General features: G+C 35.1%; 1 protein-coding gene across 14 annotated transcripts in view; it reads right to left on the reverse strand.

Moving 5' to 3' along the window:
• Positions 1-24,956, reverse strand: part of LOC127723042 (uncharacterized) — a 260,474-nt gene extending 235,518 nt beyond the window's left edge. For 3 of the 14 annotated variants that reach the window (XR_007991823.1, XR_007991825.1, XM_052229478.1), the window contains exon 1: positions 19,384-20,386. Coding sequence is in view for 2 of the 14 variants with exons in the window: in XM_052229478.1 (XP_052085438.1) it covers positions 19,384-19,558 (175 nt within the window). In the remaining 12 variants the exon portion in view is untranslated. Of the gene's footprint in view, positions 1-7,805; positions 7,968-19,076; positions 19,270-19,383; positions 20,387-23,645; positions 23,820-23,952 lie in introns of those variants that run through there. The other 11 variants (XR_007991822.1, XR_007991821.1, XR_007991824.1 and 8 more) reach the window with 9 other exon arrangements.
• Between the last annotated feature and the right edge of the window lie 283 nt (positions 24,957-25,239).

Genomic DNA, 25,239 nt, shown 5'->3' on the forward strand with positions numbered 1-25,239 from the left:
AAAATCCCATAGGGTTCTATAGTAAACCCCTCCCTTCTTCATGCCCCTCCAAATACCCCTTAATAGACCCCAATGCACAAACAAAAGATTAATGGCTCCGCTAGACATGTAAGTCTAATATTTTATGAAACCCTACCTAAATCTGACAAACGGTCAAAGTTGTCTTCTCAGACGGTTTGAGTGGATTCGGTCCGACTTGTCTCGGGGACGAGTTGTCCACATTACTTAAAAGATCCCATCAACGTCGATTTCCGCATCTGTTTCATGACCTCGTTTCATTCATAAAATAACAAAAACCTTATTTGGCAAGATAAGTTAAAAATTACCGCCCACTTATATAACTTTATTTCCTCTATCATAGAGATTTGTTGTACATGAACAATATTCCTGTGCATTTTGCCATTGGGGAAATATTAACGACTTGTAATTACGGATTTTCGGCGATGAAATATTTCATACAATTGTTCTTTGACATCGTAGTCAAAAGCACAGGGGATAATAAACTACGTACGGATTTCTACTGAGCACTACTTCCTATGTGCAACTTCAAACGTTTTGGGTAGTTTGACGATCATTTAAGGTTTTTCTGGTCATATTTTTTGTATTCCAGAAATAAAAGTATTAAAAAAATGTCCAATTAGTTATAAATAACATAATAGCCAGCTAGATAATAACAATGGCACGTATTTCAGCATTTCTTGGGAAGAACACAAATCTAGGGTGCTCGCATAAGGCAGCTTAACTGCCTAAAAATAGAAACAAGGATTCAGATACATGAAATATTATTTGAAACACGTGAGCGTTATATCCAATGAAAACAGGAGAATGCTACACCATATGTAATATATCGTAATAAAACAGAAGATAAGAACCATAGTAAAGAAATATTAAACAAATATTATAAGTGTTCAGTTATGTACAAAAATGATGTAGTAAATTGAAAACATTGGCAAACAAAAAAAAACATGAAAAATTTTGCACTATTATTGAGTGATTTAAATGGAAATTTTACATTATAGCATTTTACAAGCTATTGTCTTCGTGTACTATGTATATGGAATAATTTATGAAGTTGATTGAGTGTTGTTTGCTTTACGTCCAGTGGCAAATATGTCATGCATGTTCATGACGAGAACACATAAATTTTAAATACAATAAGTAGGTCTTGCAATAGGAAGTCGACAGTGAGGTTGGACGTGAAACTTGGAATATCACTGAAAAATGAGAATATATTGAATAAGGACAAAAATAGCCTTGCAACAGCTGGCCACATCCGAACCCCTCAAATAATTGGTGCAAGAGTTTGTTTTTAATTTGCAGAGAGCGTTAACCAATGAAATCTACTCTGAAGTCAGCCATCGGTATTTATGTATAGTTCCCAATATCATTTAACGCATCTAATTTAAGTTATATACTTTGAGATCGCTTTAGTAACTGTGATAATTCTGTGAAACTGTATATCCATTCTCAATTTTATTGTTTATTGTACTTGAGTTTTTGGTATGATATTCTATACTGCCGCTCGCCTCGTTGGTCTCGTGGGAGTGTAATCGCCTCAAGAGCCGGAGGTCGTTGTTTCGAATCCACACTGGGTCAAACAAAGACGTTAAAATTGGTATTTGTTGTTTCAACGCTAAACACGCCGCATCCAAGAGAGAGAGCACACACTGGTCGGTTCGGAGTTAGAAATGTGTCCGGGTAGGGTGACTTTTCTTCCTGCGAACTGTTAGCTTGTGAACTTACACGTTAAAAGTCCGGCTCAGCGTGTCGTCTTGTACGAAGCAGGATTAATATATATATATTACATTTACATGTTTTCGGCCTGAATATGCATTTAATTTGCCGTTGGACGTCATCTATTATCATCATTTATTTTACCGTTACTAAACAGTGAAATGTTTTTCTTCTACTGGTTCATATTACACTTTCTTTAATTTCCACCGATCGAAATTAAAAAAGGGCAGGTGATATTTTTCAAACAAACACTTGTGCCTGTTGGGATAACTTTGACGGTATATACTAACTCCTTATTTTCTAGTCTAGGGGCGGTTTTGAGCTTATAATTCTGTATAGACATCTTTCTATTACAAAAGACTGTATATTGACTCTTAATATTTTGAATTGTCTGTGTCGTTGGGTTGATGTCGCATTAATGTATACCTTTATGTCCTTTTATTCAAAACCAAAGAATTGACTTGTGTATAGAAATATTCACCCTTGCTACAGGGGTGCGTCCGTTTGGCTGTTCGGATGTATAAATACGCAGCTTTGTCCGGTCGAAATAGAAATGTCGTATATCCATTGCCTGGTGTAGTGAGAGTTTCACGCTATCTATACGTTAAAGAACCATCTGAATACCTTATTGAGGGGGAAATACGATCCACGTACAAGTTGAATGATTGAAATCTCTAAACAACAACAAAGGTCAGCTAAATTTTCAAATAAGTCGCATGGCTGATTTTAACACATTGTTTGCGCCTTTTTCAAGGACAATTGTAGATGAAAACAAAAACTTAAAAATAACAAAACCGACCAGTAAGACAATATCTAAAGAATAAATAAAACGGCCAAAATAAGTTGAATCCTTCTATAAATTGTTGCCAACATTTTTTTTATCCATTTTTCCTTTCCTGACAAATATATAAAAAAAAACTCGACACAGCAAATTTTGTCACCTAGACTGCCGTCGTTGTACGCTTCAAGATATGAGTTATTGCTACTCAGTGAAGTTTTTTTTCTATTCTACTCCCTTCCTCCTAGTTTGGCTGGATAGGATACAATGTAACCCCTGATGTAGACTTTATCAATTATGTTATTTAATGTTAAAAAAAAAATAAATGCAAAGAGAAAAATTCGTAAGGGTTCCGCGGAACCCAGTGTCTCGCCTACTTTTGCTGCTAGTCACAGGCTCAACAAAAACGGGGAACAAATTATTAAAAATTTTCCTATAGATACTATCTTTTGATTGTAAGAAGCTTCTATCCAAGTTTGGTAAAAATCCAGAATGGTTTATGAATCTAATAAATGTTTTAAAAACTTTAACTAAAGACTGTATGTAATGTTAACTGGAAGAAAAACTAAGTCCATTTATGTTATATACGGAAAAACAGGAAATAAATGTTTACAAAATTTCCTTCTAGACACTAGCTTTTTGATCATAAACAAGCTTCTGTCCAAGTTTGGTACAAATCCAGGATAGTTTAAGAAAGTTATTAAAATTTTAACCACAGAGTGAATGTAATGTTAACTGGAAGAAAAACTAAGTTCATTTATAAGTAAAATACAGATAAATAGGATTTTTTTTTTTTTACAAAATTTACTTCAGGATACTATCTTATGATCATAAACAAGCTTCTGTCCAAGTTTGGTAGAAATCCAGGATAGTTTAACGACGACGACGGAATGTAGGATCGCTATGTCTCGCTTTTGCGACAAAAGTCGCAGGCTCGACAAAAATGAGGAGAGAAATGATAAAATTTACACTTAAAATCAAATATAAATAAAAATCAAATATATATAAAAAGTGGAAAACAATTTGAGACAATTATCAACTGAAGAATAATGATTATACATCACTAAATGAAGCTGATTAATTGATTGTTCCCTTAATGTCCAGTGGCAAATATGTCATGCATACACGACGAGATGCAAAGTGGATTGACCTGAAGCAAATGACAACAATTTTACAGCGATACTTTAATAAGATAGAGCGTTGGATAGAGGTAAAACGTATGCCGTACTAAAATAATAAACAGCTGCGCCATGAGCGCATGATACGCCCGTCGTCTTGTGTGTGAATTTTTATGCAATAAGCATAAATAGTTTCCGACATACGGCGTGACATGCGAAAACCCCCTTTTTTTTTTACAAAAAACTCAATATCTCTAAAATAAAATTTTGAATCAAAACCAAAAAGTATACAGATCTTTAGATTCATATAACTAAGAAGTGTGTAAAATTTTAAGCAATAATCATAAACTGTTTTTGAGATACGGCGCGACATGTGAAAAACCCCTCCCCCTTTTTTAACAAAATACTCAATATCTCTAAAATAAAATTTTGAATCATCACCAAAAAGTATACTGATCTTTAGATTAATATAACTAAGAAGTGTGTAAAGTTTTAAGCAATAATCATAAATTGTTTTTCAGATACGGCGCGACATGTGAAAAAAAACACACACCTGTTCTAGTTACTAAGTCCCGTAACTCAAAAAGTTTTAATCTTATTTTCACCAAAAAGTATACAGATCGTTTGATCATCATAAGAAACAACTATGTTAAGTTTCATGAAATTTGGATAAGTCATTCTCAAGTTACGGTGCGACATGTTTACGCCGGACAGACAGACGGACAGACAGACGGACGGACACCGGACATTTGTATACCATAATACGTCCTGTCAAATATTGACGGGCGTATAAAAATGAACCATGATCAAAATCGTAAGTTAAGCTCTTACCACCCCCCCCCCCCCCCCCCCCCCCCCCCCCCCCCCCCCCCCCCCCTTTTTGCCCTCTTTCTTTTTTCTCCACGTTAGACGAATGCCAAAAAAGAAAACGACATGAATTTACGATCAATAACGGTCACTATAAGATGATGATGATGAGGGTGGTTTATAGACTATCTTCATATTACCGACTTTTGACTCCGGAGTATATAATTTGTCGACTGGTTACCTTGGACATCATGGTACTCAGTCAAGTAAGAGCAACCAAAATAAGTAAAATCAAACATATAATCGGTGTAATTTGAGGGGATAGTTTACTGTTTTCCGATGATTTTGTAGGAACAAAAAATATTAACCAGGTAATTTCCCCCCCCCCCCCCCCCCCCAAATTGTACCGATTGAAAGCTTGGTTTTACTTCTTTAGCTTGCTCTTACCCGACTTGGTACCATGATGTCCAAGGTAACCAGTCGACAAATTATATAATCCGGAGTCAAAAGTCGGTAATATGAAAATAGTATATTGATCGGAGATAATCAACTAAAAGCTCTTGGATTCTCTGAAATTGTAAATTATGGTATTTCGCTGGCCGTTTTTTTTTTTTTTTTATCCTGATCCTATTTTGGATCCCCTGATTCTAAGAGGGCGTGTCTAATTCGTCACCCCCGGTTAACTATAAGTAAATTGAACATCAACTTAAAGGAGGGTGGTTAAGGGTTATTTTCGTGCAACGTGTTTTGCCATTTTTATTTCACGTGCAGCCGTGAAAAAGGTTCGTTATTCACCGTGTTTCGTGAAATCGGTAAAAAGATCAACGTGCAAGACATTTTCAATCGTTCGTTCATCGTGAAATGGAAATTTTATTTCGCGTTCTTCCGTGCAGATAGCCAGAAATGGTTCAATGTAGATACTGGTTTGAAACAAGGTTGTATATTATCGGCTGTTATGTTTAACATTTATATAAACACTCTAATTGATGATATAAATGCTCTAGATATTGGTATAAATATTGATGATGAAAAAATAGCAATGTTATTGCATGCTGATGATATGGTACTAATGGCTGAAAATGAAAGTGATTTACAGAAAATATTAAATATTCTTAACAATTGGTGTATTGCTAATGGACTTAATGTCAATATTATTAAGTCCAAAATTATGCATTGTAGAAATCCATCTGTACCTCGAACTGAATGTAATGTTACAATAGGTAGTAATGCAATGGAATGTGTTAGTAAGGGAGCTACCATTTGATTTTTATGGGGGGCTAGGATAAAAAATTTTGTCCTGCATTTTTTTTTTTAGTTGTAATCTCTGTCCTGCCTTTTTATTTTTCACTCTACTCTGTCCTGCCTTTTTTTTAATTAGTTTATCCTGACTTTTTTTTACATGAATTGTCATCCTGCTTCTTTTTTTTACTCAAAACTCCTGTCCTGCCTTTTTTTCAAATTTCATCCTAGCCCCCCCCCCCCCCCCCATGAAAATCAAATGGTAGCTCCCTGACTATCAATACCTGGGATTGTTATTAACAGAATTTTTAGACTATCAATACCTGGGATCGTTATTATCATTAACTGAACTTTTAGACCATTAATACCTGGGATTGTTATTAACAGAATTTTTAGACTATCAATACCTGGGATTGTTATTAACAGAACTTTTAGACCATTAATACCTGAGATTGTTATTAACAGAATTTTTAGACCATCAATACCTGGGATTGTTATTAACAGAACTTTTAGACCATTAATACCTGGGATTGTTATTAACAGAACTTTTAGACTATCAATTATACCTGGGATTGTTATTAACAGAATTTTTAGACTATCAATTAATGCCTAAGACAGTAGCCATAGTCAGCTAGTAGAGCATAGGGTTTATTGATTGTAAAAAGTAAAAAACATGGCGGTTTCCAACACGATATATTTTCTAAATTATACAACACTAACCCATAATCATGTATTTGGGGTACACGCAATTACTCATGTATTAATGCTGTCCAAAATAGAGCCATACGATTTTTTTATGGGTGTCGGTAAATATACCCCAAATGATGCCATACATGGAGATATGGGTTGGGAACCACCATCTGTAAAACAATGGACAAGTGTATTTAGACACTGGGCAAGATGTTCAAATATGAGTCATGATAGAATAAATTTTAAAGTTTTCAAATGGTTGATGAAGAAAACTAGAGGTAGAATTAAGAATTGGAACCATAGAGTTAAGGAAATGTTTAAAACTCATAATTTTGAAGGCTATTGTAACTTTGAAACTAATGTATTAAATAAGAGTATCCTTGTACAAATTGAAACAATAATAAATATAAAATGGATTGAAAGTCATAGAGTATCTACGTATGCTCAAGGTAATAAATTAAGAACATGTAAGTTATTTAAATATGATTATGGTACTGAACCTTACTTAAAATGTAATTTGTCACCTAAATTAAGTAGTGCTTTTACTAAATTTAGATGTGGAGTTACTCCCCTTAGAATAGAAACGGCCAGATATGAAAGAAAAGAAATACAATCAATGTACTCCAAGAATTCAACTTTTAATTTGGACCCTTTGGACCTCACTAAGGACCAATTTGTTAAATAGGCCCAAAATCCAAAATCTAAATACATATTTAGATTCAGCATATTAAAGAACCCCAGGAATTCAATAACACGTATTGTTAAAGTCGAATAAGTTTAATTTTGGACCCGAATGTGGATCGATTTGAAAACTGGGCACAAAATAAAAAATATAAATATATGATAAAATTTAGCATTTTATCCAAGAACCCTAAAAATTCAATTTTTGTTAAAATAAAACTTAATTCTAATTTTGGACCCTTTGGATCTCTTTGTGGACCATTTTAAATACGGGACCCAAAATCCAAAATCTAAATACACGGTTAGATTCAACATATTAAAGACCCTCAAGAATTAAAATCTTTGAATTAAACCCCATTGGAATTGGTCAAGAAATAAGCAATTTATACAAAGAATTAGATAAATTATTGTTTTGCCAGAAATATGAGAAATAGAACGTATAATTTATTGATTTAACGATACGTTAAAATGTAAACTTGATTTTCTAATTAACTCATAAATACTTTCTTCTTCGTCGTTAAAATACATTACATATAATATACTGTTGTTCGTCTGCAAATATTTTTAATCCCTGTCCATGGAGATCTGAAAACGTTTCCTACGTCGAATTGATCACAGAACAAAGAGGGCACGATGACTGTTCTACAATAACATGTTTTAGCTACAAAAAATGCGAAAAGTTGTTGCGTCATAAATGTCCGAAAGTATATTTCGTCGTTTAGGTTAAACTTTTGAGTTGTCAATATTTATATATATACCTGCCAGCCAGTTAAGTAAGCCTGTGACAACAAATAGCATTCCTTGCTCCTTGAGTGCAAACATCTTCAGGAAAGCACATGTCACAGCTGCTAAAAAGGCTACCAGGGCAAGACATTCCAGAACTTGTGCGGCTATGAGTTGGTTGTAATGTACTGGTGCATCTACAATTAAGTATAACATGTATTACCACATCTTCCTATATCTATTATGATCCCTCTAATTTTCTGTTCTAAAACATACAAAGATCTATATACACACAGAAAAAAATAATATTACCATGATGACCGCTTTAACTGTTGAAGTCCATCTTAATATCGTATGGATACGAAACTGCAAGTTGCCACTGCATGGTAACACAGATCAAAACCTGCTATACACGATAGTAAAAACAATCGATTTAATACATGTAGCAATCGGGAACACAGATTATAAGGTATCTGTAATTAGATATAAGAAGATGTGGTATGTCCATGTAGATCATATAGTTCCACACGTTTTCAGATCTATTTAGGCCGTTAGTTTTCTCGTTTAAATTGTTTTACATTTGCGATTTCGGGGCCTTTTATAGCTGACTATGTGGTATGGGTTTTACTTATTGTTGAAGGCCGTACGGTGACCTATAGTTGTTAATTTCTGTGTCTTTTGGTCTCTTGTGGAGAGTTGTCTCATTCACAATCCACATCTTCTTATTTTTATATTAGTACATCTTCGGATTTCAAATGTCTTGCTCTGGAGAAAATCACTTCGGACGAACCAAATTTATTTTAAAGTGTTATTTTCATGTTGTATCAAAACATTCATACCAAGCGGGTGAGTGTTTAGGCACTGTAAAACCAGTCGGTTGCATTTAACCTTTCAGAAAGGTATGAAGCGCGCCGAAGTAAAGCTTGTTACCCCTTTTGTTTATGCATTTGTGTGGTTTTTAGCGGATATACAGAGTTTTTTTTTCCATGAGTGTTAATTTTATAGTTCTTATCTGTTCATTTTAAGATACTTTTTGCGGGGTTTTTCGATTACATTATTATAAGTAATATAACGACATGCGACCCAACAGGGAACAGGCTTGTAAAGTAAAGATTAGAAGGGAAAGAATTTAAAACAAAAAACTTATCCATTAGACCAAGGAGGTTCTTGTCAGATATATTTACTAGACTGACACGCAATAGTTAATATTTTGAAAAAATCAATTCTCCTGTAGAACATGTAGAAGTTTATTGGCGCTCTCGACTTCCTCGTTATTTAAAACCCACAGGAGAGCCAGGTTACAGATAACTAAAGGCTTGATAAATAAAATATGAATGATTGATTAACGAACTGGCATTTAACGCCACTTTCAGCAATGTTAGTTATGTCGTGGCGGCCAGCATTTATTGATGGAGGAAGCCGGAGTGCCCGGAGAGAACCACCAACCTTACAGTAAGAAAACTGACAATCCTAGTCAATATTCGAACTCGCAACCTCAGTGTTGACAGGCTAGTGATACAGTAGTTGAACTACTTAGATCAATCAGCCACCGAGCTCAAAATAAAATATGTGTTTCCGCTAACATGCTGAAAAAAATTACGGTTAGTAGGCATAATTATACTTGTTTTTGTTTAAATGTCTTTTTGATCGAGTTAAGCCATTTCAATTGATATTTTATAGTGTCCTTTTATGTTGTAAATGTTACACTACTGTCTCAGGATAGGGTGAAGGTTGGCGCCTGTTAACACGTTCAAACCCGCTGCATTTTTATACACCTGTCAGTTGTTAAGTGGTTGTCGTTTGTTGGTGTGATTCATATGTTTCTCGTTTCTCGTTTTTTATATAGATTAGACCGTTGGTTTTCCTGTTTGAATTGTTTTCCACTAGTCATTTTGGGACCCTTTATATCTTGCTGTTCGGTGTGAGCCAAGGCTCCGTGTTGAAGGCCGTACTTTGACCTATAATTTTCTTAACTTTTATACATTATGACTTTGATGGAGAGTTACAAGTCTCATTGGCCAGGCACTCATACCACATCTTCTTATTTATATATACGTTTATTTTTGTTTAAGTTGTTGGCTGGTTTAAACGTGGGAACCAGTCTGACTTTAATAGTGCTTGCTCAAATTTTAGGGTAGGCACTGAGGATAAAGGTATGTAGAGTTAGCGAAAAAAAATTGTTTTATAGGCCTAAATGAACACAATATTCCTGATTTTCTTGAAGGAGGATTGCTGCTTAAAAGGAAGATATTGAATCACCAATGTTGCCATGTGCCGGTTGACCGATATGGAGACTTATTATTGAATTTGCACTAACCAAAATTACAGATAAACCTGTACAGTTAAGTAAGTTTGAAGGCTCAGCATCAAATAGATATATAAAATTTGAAAGCATTTAGTTTTTTTCAGAATTAAACCATCATTTTGATGGGAAATTATTTTATAGTTCCTCTCCCCCTCCCCTTAAATGCAACTATTTTTTTTTGCGAGAACCCCTGAGAATATTGGCGAGTTTTGGAAGAGTCTATGGGCCACTCGATATCCTCGGAATCACGATTCTCGGAACGTCTCGAAAATTTTCCATCATTTATATAGGTAGTAATTTATGTCTTTGATATGGTCCCTCTATGGATAGGATACAACGTGACATTGTATCTTCTTCTTCTTCTTCCTGGTACGGGAAAGACTCCGGTGCCGGAGTGTGGAATATCCCGGAATTGTGGCGCTATGTACATGCAAATGGATGTCGAAAATTTTGTTATAAGATAAAAATATTTGCCACAGTTCAATTACAATTTAAAATAACATTAGTTGTAGCTTAATGTTAAACATATTCACATTATGTACAGTGGTTTAAATACACTAATTAATTAGCCAGACTAGAACCTCCAAATGTTAAGGTGGAGATACCACCTTTGAAGGATTCTAGGGAGGGTGACATGCAAATTGTTTCTGGGAGATCGTTCCAGACAGCAATAGTACTTGGGAAAAAAGATGATTTAAAAAAAGTCTTTATTTGTATATATATGTCGAAATTTATGTAGGCCTCTAGTTCGCCTGTCAGATTGTGTCAGGACGTCATTAGTGACTTCGACCAACCCCCCATTAATCTTATAAATCAAGACAAGCTTAGCTTTTGTTCTACGGGATTGCAAGTTTTCCCATTTTAGTTTGTTTAACATACCAGTGACAGCACCTGGTGATCTATCGTTATAGTCACTAAAAACATATCTTGCTGCCTTACGCTGTATCTGCTCAATTTGGTTTATTTGGCTTTGTTTGTACGGATCCCAAACTGGTGAGGAGTACTCGACGGTCGGACGCACAAGTGATGTGTACGTAAGGTTTTTAACCTTACGTGTACAATTTTTCATGTTTCTACGTAAAAATCCTAGAGTTTTATTTGCCTTTGAAGTTATATTATTAATATGTATATTTCAACAATCCGACAAACGGTTCACTTGTAGATTTGAAAGTAAAACAATAAAGACTAGGTTGCATTCTAAAAATCATTTATACGTTAGAACATATTTGCCTTTTGACAAAACATATATGCTTTTAATAATGTGAATGTTTATTAAATATCAAGTATAATGATAACGCAATTATATAATTCATGCTTTGAGACGGTCCCTCTACGCGTTGTGTGTGTTGTATTTAATAAACCTGGGAATAGTTTATTGATATACAATGACCCAGAATAAACTGATTATTTCTGAACGTTTATCATTTGATATTTAGTATTTCAATCATAGCATGAGAAAATGTCGGAAAGGATGAAGAAAATTAAGAAAACGATATTTCTGTTAAAAATATTTATCTAAGGTCGGAAACACAGTGGCCGGAAAGCAGAAAGATAATCAAACAAAATGATTTCTGTAAAAAAAATATCTAATTTCATTAATAGATACTACCAGACTAAGAGAATATTCATTGTTAAGGTAAAACTGAGACTGAATTTATTCCTAATAATTATAGAATATAATTAAAATTGTAATGTATACGTGCTTTATGTCTCACAGGTTTGATCAGTCATTATATTTATGAAAATTATATGTAACTTATGAACACCAATGAGCAGGGATGCGTACCCAAAGTTAGCTAAATATCTAAATTCTAATCGGTCGTGAATGAAAAAATTACTTGCGTGGTTTTAATTCACAAGGATTTTAAATCCTTGCATCTCACAAAAAAAAGTAATTTATAGTTTACAATAATCATAACAAAATTTAACAAGAAATGATTGTAACAGGATGCTGTTACGAAGTCTCCCAAACGAAGCTCCCATAATTCGAAATTCCCAGGGTCGCCTGACATTGGGTAACGTCCAGTGAAAATTGGTTTGGTCCAGTAAAGCTATATGCATTAGTGATGCCTGGGGACTAACCTTGTATATCATTCAAATCATCTTGGCATGACAAACCAGAATATATATGGTTTAGGGGTGGAGATCTCAACCATTTACAAGATACTAGAATATTGGGGGGTGGGGAGGAACCCCTGGGGACTGGCCCTATACGTCATTCAAATGTTCATTACATGACGAACAGGAATGTATATGGTTTAGGGGTGGCGATCTCAACCATTTACAAGATATTAGAACATTGGGGGTGGCGGGAACCCCTGGGGACTGACCGTATACGTCATTCAAATGTTCAAGACATGACAAATAGGAATATATATGGTTTAGGGGTGGGGATCTCAACCATTTACAAGATATTAGAACTTTCTCAAATGGCAGGGGGTCGGGATGACCCCTGGGGACTAACCCTGTCTATCATTCAAACCATCTTCGCATGACAAACCAGAATATATATGGTTTAGGGGTGGGGATCTTGACCACTTAGAAGATATAAGAACTTTCTTAAATGGCAGGGGGTTGGGGTGACCCCTGGAGACTAACCCTGTATTTCATTTGATGTGCTTTATCATGACAAACCGGAATATATATGGTTTAGGGGTGGGGATCTCGACCATTTACAAGATATTAGAACTTTCTCAAATGGCAAGGGGTGGGGGTGATCGCTGGGGACTAACCCTGTATAACATTTGATGAGCTTTATCATGACAAACCAGAATATATATGGTTAGGGGTGGGGATCTCGACCATTTACAAGATATTAGAACTTTCTCAAATGGCAGGGGGTCGGGATGACCCCTGGGGACTTACCCTGTATATCATTCAAACCAACTCAGCATGACAAACCAGAATATATATGGTTTAGGGGTGGGGATCTTGACCACTTAGAAGATATTAGAACTTTCTTAAATGGCAGGGGGTGGGGGTGACCCCTGGAGACTAACCCTGTATTTCATTTGATGTGCTTTATCATGACAAACCAGAATATATATGGTTTAGGGGTGAAGATCTCGACCATTTACAAGATATTAGAACTTTCTTAAATGGCAGGGGGTGGGGGTGACCCCTGGAGACTAACCCTGTTTTTCATTTGATGTGCTTTATCATGACAAACCAGAATATATATGGTTTAGGGGTGGGGATCTCAACCATTTACAAGATATTAGAACTTTCTTAAATGGCAGGGGGTCGGGATGACCCCTGGGGAATTACACTGTATATCATTCAAACCATCTCAGCATGACAAACCAGAATATATATGGTTTAGGGGTGGGGATCTTGACCACTTAGAAGATATTAGAACTTTCTTAAATGGTAGGGGGTGGGGGTGACCCCTGGGGACTAACCCTGTATAACATTTGATGTGCTTTATCATGACAAACCAGAATATATATGGTTTAGGGGTGGGGATCTCGACCATTTACAAGATATTAGAACTTTCTTAAATGGCAGGGGGTCGGGATGACCCCTGGGGACTAACCCTGTATATCATTCAAACCATCTTAGCATAACAAACCAGAATATATATGGTTTAGGGATGGGGATCTTGACCACTTTCAAGATATTAGAACTTTCTTAAATGGCAGGGGGTGGGGGTAACCCCTGGGGACTAACCCTGTATTTCATTTGATGTGCTTTATCATGACAAACCAGAATATATATGATTTAGGGGTGGGGATCTCGACCATTTACAAGATATTAGAACTTTCTCAAATGGCAGGGGGTCGGGATGACCCCTGGGGACTTACCCTGTATATCATTCAAAACATCTCAGTATGACAAACCAGAATATATATGGTTTAGGGGTGGGGATCTTGACCACTTAGAAGATATTAGAACTTTCTTAAATGGCAGGGGGTGGGGGTGACCCCTGGGGACTTACCCTGTATAACATTTGATGTGCTTTATCATGACAAACCAGAATATATATGGTTTAGGGGTGGGGATCTTGACAATTTAGAAGATATTAGAACTTTCTTAAATGGCAGGGGTAGGGGTGACCCCTGGGGACTAACCCTGTATTACATTTGATGTGCTTTATCATGACAAACCAGAATATATATGGTTTAGGGGTGGGGATCTCGACCATTTACAAGATATTAGAACTTTCTCAAATGATAGGGGGTGGGGATGACCCCTGGGGACTAACCCTGTATATCATTCAAACCATCTTAGCATGACAAACCAGAAAATATATGGTTTTGGGGTGGGGATCTTGACCACTTACAAGGTATTAGAACTTTCTTAAATGGCAGGGGGTGGGGTGATCCCTGGGGACTAACCCTGTATTTCATTTAATGGGCTTTATCATTTAGAACATTTTCAATTAAAAAGTTTGTGTCTATCACGAACGGTTTTCAATTTATAATCATTTGAAAATTTTAAAAAATAAAATCCCATAGGGTTCTATAGTAAAACCCTCTTTTCTTTTTGCCCCTCAAAGTACCCCTTTATAAACCCCATTGCAAAAACAAAACCCTGATTGCACCACTAGACATGTTAGTCTAACATATTGTGAAACCCTAAGTTAATCCGACAAGCGGTTTTGGAGAACGGGTGTGGACAAGTTCAAATTTAAAAGCGGCGGAAGAAGAAGAAGAAGAAGAAGAATATTATTAATAACAAGAAATGATTGTAACAGGATGCTGTTACGAAGTCTCCCAAACGAAGCTCCCATAATTCGTAATTCCCAGGGTCGCCTGACATTGGGCAACGTCCAGTGAAAATTGGTTTGGTCCAGTAAAGTTATATGCATTAGTGATGCCTGGGGACTAACCTTGTATATCATTCAAATCATCTTGGCATGACAAACCAGAATATATATGGTTTAGGGGTGGGGATCTCAACCATTTACAAGATACTAGAATATTGGGGGTGGGGAGGAACCCCTGGGGACTGGCCCTATACGTCTTTCAAATGTTCATTACATGACGAACAGGAATATATATGGTTTAGGGGTGGCGATCTCAACCATTTACAAGATATTATAACTTTCTTAAATGGCAGGGGGTCGGGATGACCCCTGGGGACTAACCCTGTCTATCATTCAAACCATCTTAGCATAACAAACCAGAATATATATGGTTTAGGGGTGGGGATCTTGACCACTTTCAAGATATTAGAACTTTCTTAAATGGCAGGGGGTGGGGGTTACCCCTGGGGACTAACCCTGTATAACATTTGATGTGCTTTATCATGACAAACCAGAATATATATGGTTTAGGGGTGGGGATCTCGACCATTTACAAGATATTAGAACTTTCTCAAATGGCAGGGGGTCGGGATGACCCCTGGGGACTTACCCTGTATATCATTCAAACCATCTCAGCATGACAAACCAGAATATATATGGTTTAGGGGTGGGGATCTTGACCACTTAGAAGATATTAGAACTTTCTTAAATGGCAGGGGGTGGGGGTGACCCCTGGGGACTTACCCTGTATATCATTCAAACCATCTCAGCATGACAAACCAGAATATATATGGTTTAGGGGTGGGGATCTTGACCACTTAGAAGATATTAGAACTTTCTTAAATGGCAGGGGGTGGGGGTGACCCCTTTGGACTTACCCTGTATATCATTCAAACCATCTTAGCATAACAAACCAGAATATATATAGTTTAGGGGTGGGGATCTTGACCACTTTCAAGATATTAGAACTTTCTCAAATGGCAGGGGGTGGGGGTAACCCCTGGGGACTAACCCTGTATTTCATTTGATGTGCTTTATCATGACAAACCAGAATATATATGGTTTAGGGGTGGGGATCTCGACCATTTACAAGATATTAGAACTTTCTCAAATGGCAGGGGATCGGGATGATCCCTGGGGACTAACCCTGTATATCCTTCAAACCATCTTAGCATGACAAACCAGAATATATATGGTTTAGGGGTGGGGATCTCGACCATTTACAAGATATTAGAACTTTCTCAAATGGCAGGGGATCGGGATGATCCCTGGGGACTAACCCTGTATATCCTTCAAACCATCTTAGCATGACAAACCAGAATATATATGGTTTAGGGGTGGGGATCTTGACAACTTAGAAGATATTAGAACTTTCTTAAATGGCAGGGGGTGGGGTGACCGCTGGGGACCAACCCTGTATTACATTTGATGTGCTTTATCATGACAAACCAGAATATATATGGTTAAGGGGTGGGGATCTCGACCATTTACAAGATATTAGAACTTTCTCAAATGACAGGGGGTGGGGATGACCCCTGGGGACTAACCCTGTATATCATTCAAACCATCTTAGCATGACAAACCAGAATATATATGGTTTAGGGGTGGGGATCTTGACCACTTACAAGGTATTAGAACTTTCTTAAATGGCAGGGGGTGGGGGTGACCCCTGGGGACTAACCCTGTATTTCATTTAATGGGCTTTATCATTTAGAACATTTTCAATTAAAAAGTTTGTGTCTATCACGAACGGTTTTCAATTTATAATCATTTGAAAATTTTAAAAAATAAAATCCCATAGGGTTCTATAGTAAAACCCTCTTTTCTTTTTGCCCCTCAAAGTACCCCTTTATAAACCCCATTGCAAAAAACAAAACCCTGATTGCACTACTAGACATGTTAGTCTAACATATTGTGAAACCCTAAGTTAATCAGACAAGCGGTTTTGGAGAACGGGTGCGGACAAGTTCAAATTTAAAAGCGGCGGAAGAAGAAGAAGAAGAAGAAGAAGAAGAAGAATCATAAGAACTGAGCAAAAACAATAAGTCTTCCCAAACTTCGTTTGGGAGACTTAATAAGAACTGAGCAAAAACAATAAGTCTTCCCAAACTTCGTTTGGGAGACTTAATTACTATCATAATGTTAATTATTATTATTTATTTTTTTTATTAGTTCAACCTTATAGCATCTAAATATTTGTACTATGGTACGGTTTTGAAAATTGTATTCATTGTGTTGACCAGCTATCCTACACGTCTTGATTCATTCACATTATACATCACCCTGTTCACACGCACACTATCGGTTTACGTTCACAAAAATTCCGGATAAAATGTCAATGAATCCGGAGTCAAAACACTTGAAATATATAGTTTGACATCCGAATTCAACTATTAGAGTAATATATGACATGTATGATGACGCAAATGTGTATTCTTATCTAGAGTATCAGTACGCATGCTTTCTATTTACTATTTCTTGCGCAAAAATACCACGTTCATGCATAAATATTAATTTCACTCGCGAATTCGAATTTTCGCTTTTCTTATCTAAATTCAGGTTACGGCAATAAGAGCTTGCCATGTTACTTTCAAGCATGGTCATCTTTGCTTTCGATATTTTGACCTCTAGCTCTTTCTCTTTTGTTTTCTCTTTTGAGTCACTGTCCTTTTATAAACTGTGACATTTTCGAAATGCCAAGGATTTTCTACCCAAGGAATAGATAACTTAACTTCATTCTTTATTTTTGCCTTTTTAACTATTTTTATTCGAGCGTCACTGGTGATTCTTTGTAGACTTAACTCGCGTCTGGCGTACATGTTAATACTGGTATTTTTTTACATCTACATGTCTTTTAATATAAATTGATTCTTTTGAGAGTATGTTCAGGTATTCATAAAACTTCTGAAAATAAGATATTCTTCAAAACCAAGTTTCCCTGTAAAATATTTGGATTGATTTAAGTAAAATCAGGAAATCCTTAAAATTGAGATGTTTTATGAGACCAAAATAAGTCTCTATATAAGAGGTCCAAATGAAGCTGGTGTGTTACTCTCAAGAAAAATATACGAAACCTTCTTATAAGTTGCATGTCACAGGGTTTCACTTCACCACGTGCACTTCACATGGAAAATGGACTTTAAATTTATCTGTACAACATCTATCATGAGTACAGACAACTTCAATAACGAGTTGAGAATATGAAGGCATCCATGCAGGAAACAAAATATAAAGATGTGATAGATAAAATAAATGCATCCAGATTATAAAGCAAACTGAGTGCTTAAATTTATATTGCGATTGGTTTGTGCAATTTGCATTATACATCCGGTTTGTAGAAACTTTGCAATAGGATTATAAAAAAATGATGTACAATCCCAAGTAATAAATGAAATAGTCGAGCTTTAAATTTACTCCTTCTATTCACAGTCAATTATTTCAATTCAAAATCAAACAAAAAATCAGCAACAATCTTTTAGTGACCAGTCAGCGGTCTAAGGTTCACGTATTGCTTTTCTTTTTTTAAAGAAAGCAACTTGTTTTTGTAATTGTATATCATATATAAGACATTAGATATTCATACATTTGGAGTTTAGTATGGCGTTCATTATCACTGAACTAGTATATATATTTGTTTAGGGGCCAGCTGAAGGACGCCTCCGGGTGCGGGAATTTCTCGCTGCATTAATTGAAGACCTGTTGGTGACCTTCTGCTGTTGTCTGTTCTATGGTCGGGTTGTTGCCTCTTTGACACATTCCCCATTTCCATTCTCAATTTTAAATGAAAGGGGAATTCAAACAGTGTAACTGAGTGGATCGTATTATTATAAATAATGTGTGTGTTTATTTTACTATCGTCTGCAGTGATGTTTAAAAAAACAATTTTAATCCTTTAAAAGATTTTATTTTTCTGAAACACAAAGATGTTACCGTCATGTTTGGTGTCCCATATCCACCGCTTGTATGAGGGTGTGGATGGGGGTTTACAGAATAGAAAATAATTGTCAAAAAATATTGAAAAAAAGAAAAATGGACAAAAAGTATCAAGAATTGAGAAAAAAATGGCCTAACAATTAAAGAATACAGAAATGAAGGGCCCCCATTAAGACAATCTTGTATCCATATATACGAAAAGAACATCAGTCCGTTTATTTTAATTGTGTTCTACCAAGCGTATATTTGAACAACATCATGTATTTTACATATATAAATAGATCTGATCTGTCAACTAACCTACTTTAAAGTTATGCATACCTGGTATGATTGCCAATTGATGAGACAAATATCCACCTGAGTTCAAATGAACTGGATGTAAGCAATTATCGATCACCTTACAGCTATAGCTGTGGTATTTTGTAATTATCAAAAGGCATGTCAGATCTAAATATGTTACGTACAACATCATGAAAAATTTAAAATACGATTACTTACAGGTGGGTCTAGGTGGGGTTTACAGAAGAGAAGAAAAACGAGGAAAAATAGAGATTAAGGATGAAATAAATCAAATCCACCCTATCCAGACCCTCCCACGGTGTAGGGAAAGCTGAATTATTCCAAATACCTTTAATGTCAAAGCATATCTCAGCTCCTTTAACTTGACCACACGATTTCCATAATCCCATATGAGCTTCACCTATCTTATACCAGTATGTGGTTGAAAATCCTATAACATGAAAAATCAACGATACAGCGCTTATAATGCTCCCTCCGATCACCATAGGTGGAATTCCTGGCATTTTCACTGATTTTGATCTTCTGTTGTGTTTCAAACCACGAGTAAAAGAAACTGAAAATGTCTTTGTGTCTCAAGTGACTTAATTTCCAGAACTAAAGATCATGACCTTTAAAAAGAGGTGCACAGACAGGGGAAATTAAATGCAGTGTTCAGTCAGCCGAAAATTAATAGTCTATTTCAAACATGTTGCATAAGGTTTACAATTTCTACACTTTTCGTTTTAATCAATCATATTTAAAATATATATATTCATTGTCAGAAATGACAAAACAGCTTGTGACAGTGTGATATAATACAAATTTACAAAAACACATACAACAAATTTTACACCAATCAGTTTTGTTTTCTATTCCAGTGACCATTTTGAAAAGGAAAGTAGAATTTGAGCATGTTCAAAATGTGTAAAATTAAAAGAATAATTATTCACAATATATATACATAAAGCATTGTGATTTTATTCCGAACCACTGTGTGTTTAATTGTTAAGTGCTAAAATTACGTTAATGTGAACAGAGGTTAGCAGTTGTGCGATATCTAAATTTTCGATTTTTCTTGATTTATTGAAAATAAATGTGGCAGCAATTTATGGTACCCTTGGTTTTTTTTTTACTTTGTATTATTATAACTTAACATTTTTTCCATTTCAGCAAGTTATTTCAATAAACTATGAAAATATTTAATTTGATCTTAGAAAGTTATTAAAATATTTTGAAGACATTTTCAGAACTCATTACGCTATAGCTTTCCGTATTCCAAATTTAGTCCCCGCTATTGTGTAATGAATAATTGACTATTGAAGCATATGATTATCCTGTATTGAAACCCTGCAGGTACATTTTGTACATGACATTTTCAAGTATTATTTAGTAAAGTGAGTAGATTTAAGTTTCGTCGCATTGCTGATAGAAATTTGACTTTTCAATGGTATTCATTGGATAATTTGTACATTATTTTCTATTGGCTTTGTCTTGCTATTTCACTTACGGGTTTCCGTTTTAGGTTTATATTATTTGGCTGCAGATGTTATATGTACCTGACTCGGACCTATAGAAATATTTCAATGTCTTTCATTATGAGGAAAATTCAATTTCAATAGACAATACTTTTTTTAAATATATTTGAACAGATGAGAGTAACACTTTCAGTTTTATATAAATGAAAAAAACTGATAAAAAGTTACATTGCCGTTCCGTTTGAATAAGTATATATATATTGTGTCACGATATCTCAGTAGCATGAGTTCGAATCCCGGCGAGGGAAGAACAAAAAAATTGTGAAAGCAAATTTACAGATCAAACATTGTTGGGCTGATGTTTAGCCGAGTTGTATATACAGAATGTACACAGCCATGTATCACCATCACTGCTATTGATCCGATGGATAAATCTGTTGTAGAGTTGTCACTGGTTCAGACGTACTTATATATATATATAATTGAGAATGGAAATGGGGAATGTGTCAAAGAGACAACAACCCGACCATAGAACAGACAACAGCCGAAGGCCACAATATGTATATATATTTACTCTTAATATCAGCACAGCAATGTTAAATCTGCAAATTTGCGGAAGCAATTTGTTCTTCCTTCGCCAGGATTCGAACTCATGCTATTGGGATATCGTGACAGCACCGCCTGCACTGTGTCCAGCGCTCTGTGCCACTCGACCACCTAGACTGAACTAAAAATTTCAGCTTTCGGTGGCCTAGTGTTACCTTTCCTCGTCAGTAGAATCTAGAGTTGTAACACAGTACATTATATATTAGGCATGAAGATGGAATCGATTGCAGATTAACTAAATTATCTGTCGTAAAGGGTCGTAAGATGCAGTCACAGAAATAATTATTTGATAAGTACGCCTAAACAAGTGACAACTCTACGACAGAGCGCTGAACACAGAACGATGATATCCCACAAGCATGAGTTCGAATTCCGGCTTCCGCAAATTCGTTTGGGAGACTTAATTACTATCATAATGTTAATTATTATTATTTATTTTTTTTATTAGTTCAACCTTATAGCATCTAAATATTTGTACTATGGTACGGTTTTGAAAATTGTATTCATTGTGTTGACCAGCTATCCTACACGTCTTGATTCATTCACATTATACATCACCCTGTTCACACGCACACTATCGGTTTACGTTCACAAAAATTCCGGATAAAATGTCAATGAATCCGGAGTCAAAACACTTGAAATATATAGTTTGACATCCGAATTCAACTATTAGAGTAATATATGACATGTATGATGACGCAAATGTGTATTCTTATCTAGAGTATCAGTACGCATGCTTTCTATTTACTATTTCTTGCGCAAAAATACCACGTTCATGCATAAATATTAATTTCACTCGCGAATTCGAATTTTCGCTTTTCTTATCTAAATTCAGGTTACGGCAATAAGAGCTTGCCATGTTACTTTCAAGCATGGTCATCTTTGCTTTCGATATTTTGACCTCTAGCTCTTTCTCTTTTGTTTTCTCTTTTGAGTCACTGTCCTTTTATAAACTGTGACATTTTCGAAATGCCAAGGATTTTCTACCCAAGGAATAGATAACTTAACTTCATTCTTTATTTTTGCCTTTTTAACTATTTTTATTCGAGCGTCACTGGTGATTCTTTGTAGACTTAACTCGCGTCTGGCGTACATGTTAATACTGGTATTTTTTTACATCTACATGTCTTTTAATATAAATTGATTCTTTTGAGAGTATGTTCAGGTATTCATAAAACTTCTGAAAATAAGATATTCTTCAAAACCAAGTTTCCCTGTAAAATATTTGGATTGATTTAAGTAAAATCAGGAAATCCTTAAAATTGAGATGTTTTATGAGACCAAAATAAGTCTCTATATAAGAGGTCCAAATGAAGCTGGTGTGTTACTCTCAAGAAAAATATACGAAACCTTCTTATAAGTTGCATGTCACAGGGTTTCACTTCACCACGTGCACTTCACATGGAAAATGGACTTTAAATTTATCTGTACAACATCTATCATGAGTACAGACAACTTCAATAACGAGTTGAGAATATGAAGGCATCCATGCAGGAAACAAAATATAAAGATTTGATAGATAAAATAAATGCATCCAGATTATAAAGCAAACTGAGTGCTTAAATTTATATTGCGATTGGTTTGTGCAATTTGCATTATACATCCGGTTTGTAGAAACTTTGCAATAGGATTATAAAAAAATGATGTACAATCCCAAGTAATAAATGAAATAGTCGAGCTTTAAATTTACTCCTTCTATTCACAGTCAATTATTTCAATTCAAAATCAAACAAAAAATCAGCAACAATCTTTTAGTGACCAGTCAGCGGTCTAAGGTTCACGTATTGCTTTTCTTTTTTTAAAGAAAGCAACTTGTTTTTGTAATTGTATATCATATATAAGACATTAGATATTCATACATTTGGAGTTTAGTATGGCGTTCATTATCACTGAACTAGTATATATATTTGTTTAGGGGCCAGCTGAAGGACGCCTCCGGGTGCGGGAATTTCTCGCTGCATTAATTGAAGACCTGTTGGTGACCTTCTGCTGTTGTCTGTTCTATGGTCGGGTTGTTGCCTCTTTGACACATTCCCCATTTCCATTCTCAATTTTAAATGAAAGGGGAATTCAAACAGTGTAACTGAGTGGATCGTATTATTATAAATAATGTGTGTGTTTATTTTACTATCGTCTGCAGTGATGTTTAAAAAAACAATTTTAATCCTTTAAAAGATTTTATTTTTCTGAAACACAAAGATGTTACCGTCATGTTTGGTGTCCCATTTCCACCGCTTGTATGAGGGTGTGGATGGGGGTTTACAGAATAGAAAATAATTGTCAAAAAATATTGAAAAAAAGAAAAATGGACAAAAAGTATCAAGAATTGAGAAAAAAATGGCCTAACAATTAAAGAATACAGAAATGAAGGGCCCCCATTAAGACAATCTTGTATCCATATATACGAAAAGAACATCAGTCCGTTTATTTTAATTGTGTTCTACCAAGCGTATATTTGAACAACATCATGTATTTTACATATATAAATAGATCTGATCTGTCAACTAACCTACTTTAAAGTTATGCATACCTGGTATGATTGCCAATTGATGAGACAAATATCCACCTGAGTTCAAATGAACTGGATGTAAGCAATTATCGATCACCTTACAGCTATAGCTGTGGTATTTTGTAATTATCAAAAGGCATGTCAGATCTAAATATGTTACGTACAACATCATGAAAAATTTAAAATACGATTACTTACAGGTGGGTCTAGGTGGGGTTTACAGAAGAGAAGAAAAACGAGGAAAAATAGAGATTAAGGACGAAATAAATCAAATCCACCCTATCCAGACCCTCCCACGGTGTAGGGAAAGCTGAATTATTCCAAATACCTTTAATGTCAAAGCATATCTCAGCTCCTTTAACTTGACCACACGATTTCCATAATCCCATATGAGCTTCACCTATCTTATACCAGTATGTGGTTGAAAATCCTATAACATGAAAAATCAACGATACAGCGCTTATAATGCTCCCTCCGATCACCATAGGTGGAATTCCTGGCATTTTCACTGATTTTGATCTTCTGTTGTGTTTCAAACCACGAGTAAAAGAAACTGAAAATGTCTTTGTGTCTCAAGTGACTTAATTTCCAGAACTAAAGATCATGACCTTTAAAAAGAGGTGCACAGACAGGGGAAATTAAATGCAGTGTTCAGTCAGCCGAAAATTAATAGTCTATTTCAAACATGTTGCATAAGGTTTACAATTTCTACACTTTTCGTTTTAATCAATCATATTTAAAATATATATATTCATTGTCAGAAATGACAAAACAGCTTGTGACAGTGTGATATAATACAAATTTACAAAAACACATACAACAAATTTTACACCAATCAGTTTTGTTTTCTATTCCAGTGACCATTTTGAAAAGGAAAGTAGAATTTGAGCATGTTCAAAATGTGTAAAATTAAAAGAATAATTATTCACAATATATATACATAAAGCATTGTGATTTTATTCCGAACCACTGTGTGTTTAATTGTTAAGTGCTAAAATTACGTTAATGTGAACAGAGGTTAGCAGTTGTGCGATATCTAAATTTTCGATTTTTCTTGATTTATTGAAAATAAATGTGGCAGCAATTTATGGTACCCTTGGTTTTTTTTTTACTTTGTATTATTATAACTTAACATTTTTTCCATTTCAGCAAGTTATTTCAATAAACTATGAAAATATTTAATTTGATCTTAGAAAGTTATTAAAATATTTTGAAGACATTTTCAGAACTCATTACGCTATAGCTTTCCGTATTCCAAATTTAGTCCCCGCTATTGTGTAATGAATAATTGACTATTGAAGCATATGATTATCCTGTATTGAAACCCTGCAGGTACATTTTGTACATGACATTTTCAAGTATTATTTAGTAAAGTGAGTAGATTTAAGTTTCGTCGCATTGCTGATAGAAATTTGACTTTTCAATGGTATTCATTGGATAATTTGTACATTATTTTCTATTGGCTTTGTCTTGCTATTTCACTTACGGGTTTCCGTTTTAGGTTTATATTATTTGGCTGCAGATGTTATATGTACCTGACTCGGACCTATAGATATATTTCAATGTCTTTCATTATGAGGAAAATTCAATTTCAATAGACAATACTTTTTTTAAA

This window comes from Mytilus californianus, unplaced genomic scaffold (genome assembly GCF_021869535.1).
Source record: "Mytilus californianus isolate M0D057914Y unplaced genomic scaffold, xbMytCali1.0.p SCAF_13, whole genome shotgun sequence".
NCBI classification, from domain to species: domain Eukaryota; kingdom Metazoa; phylum Mollusca; class Bivalvia; order Mytilida; family Mytilidae; genus Mytilus; species Mytilus californianus.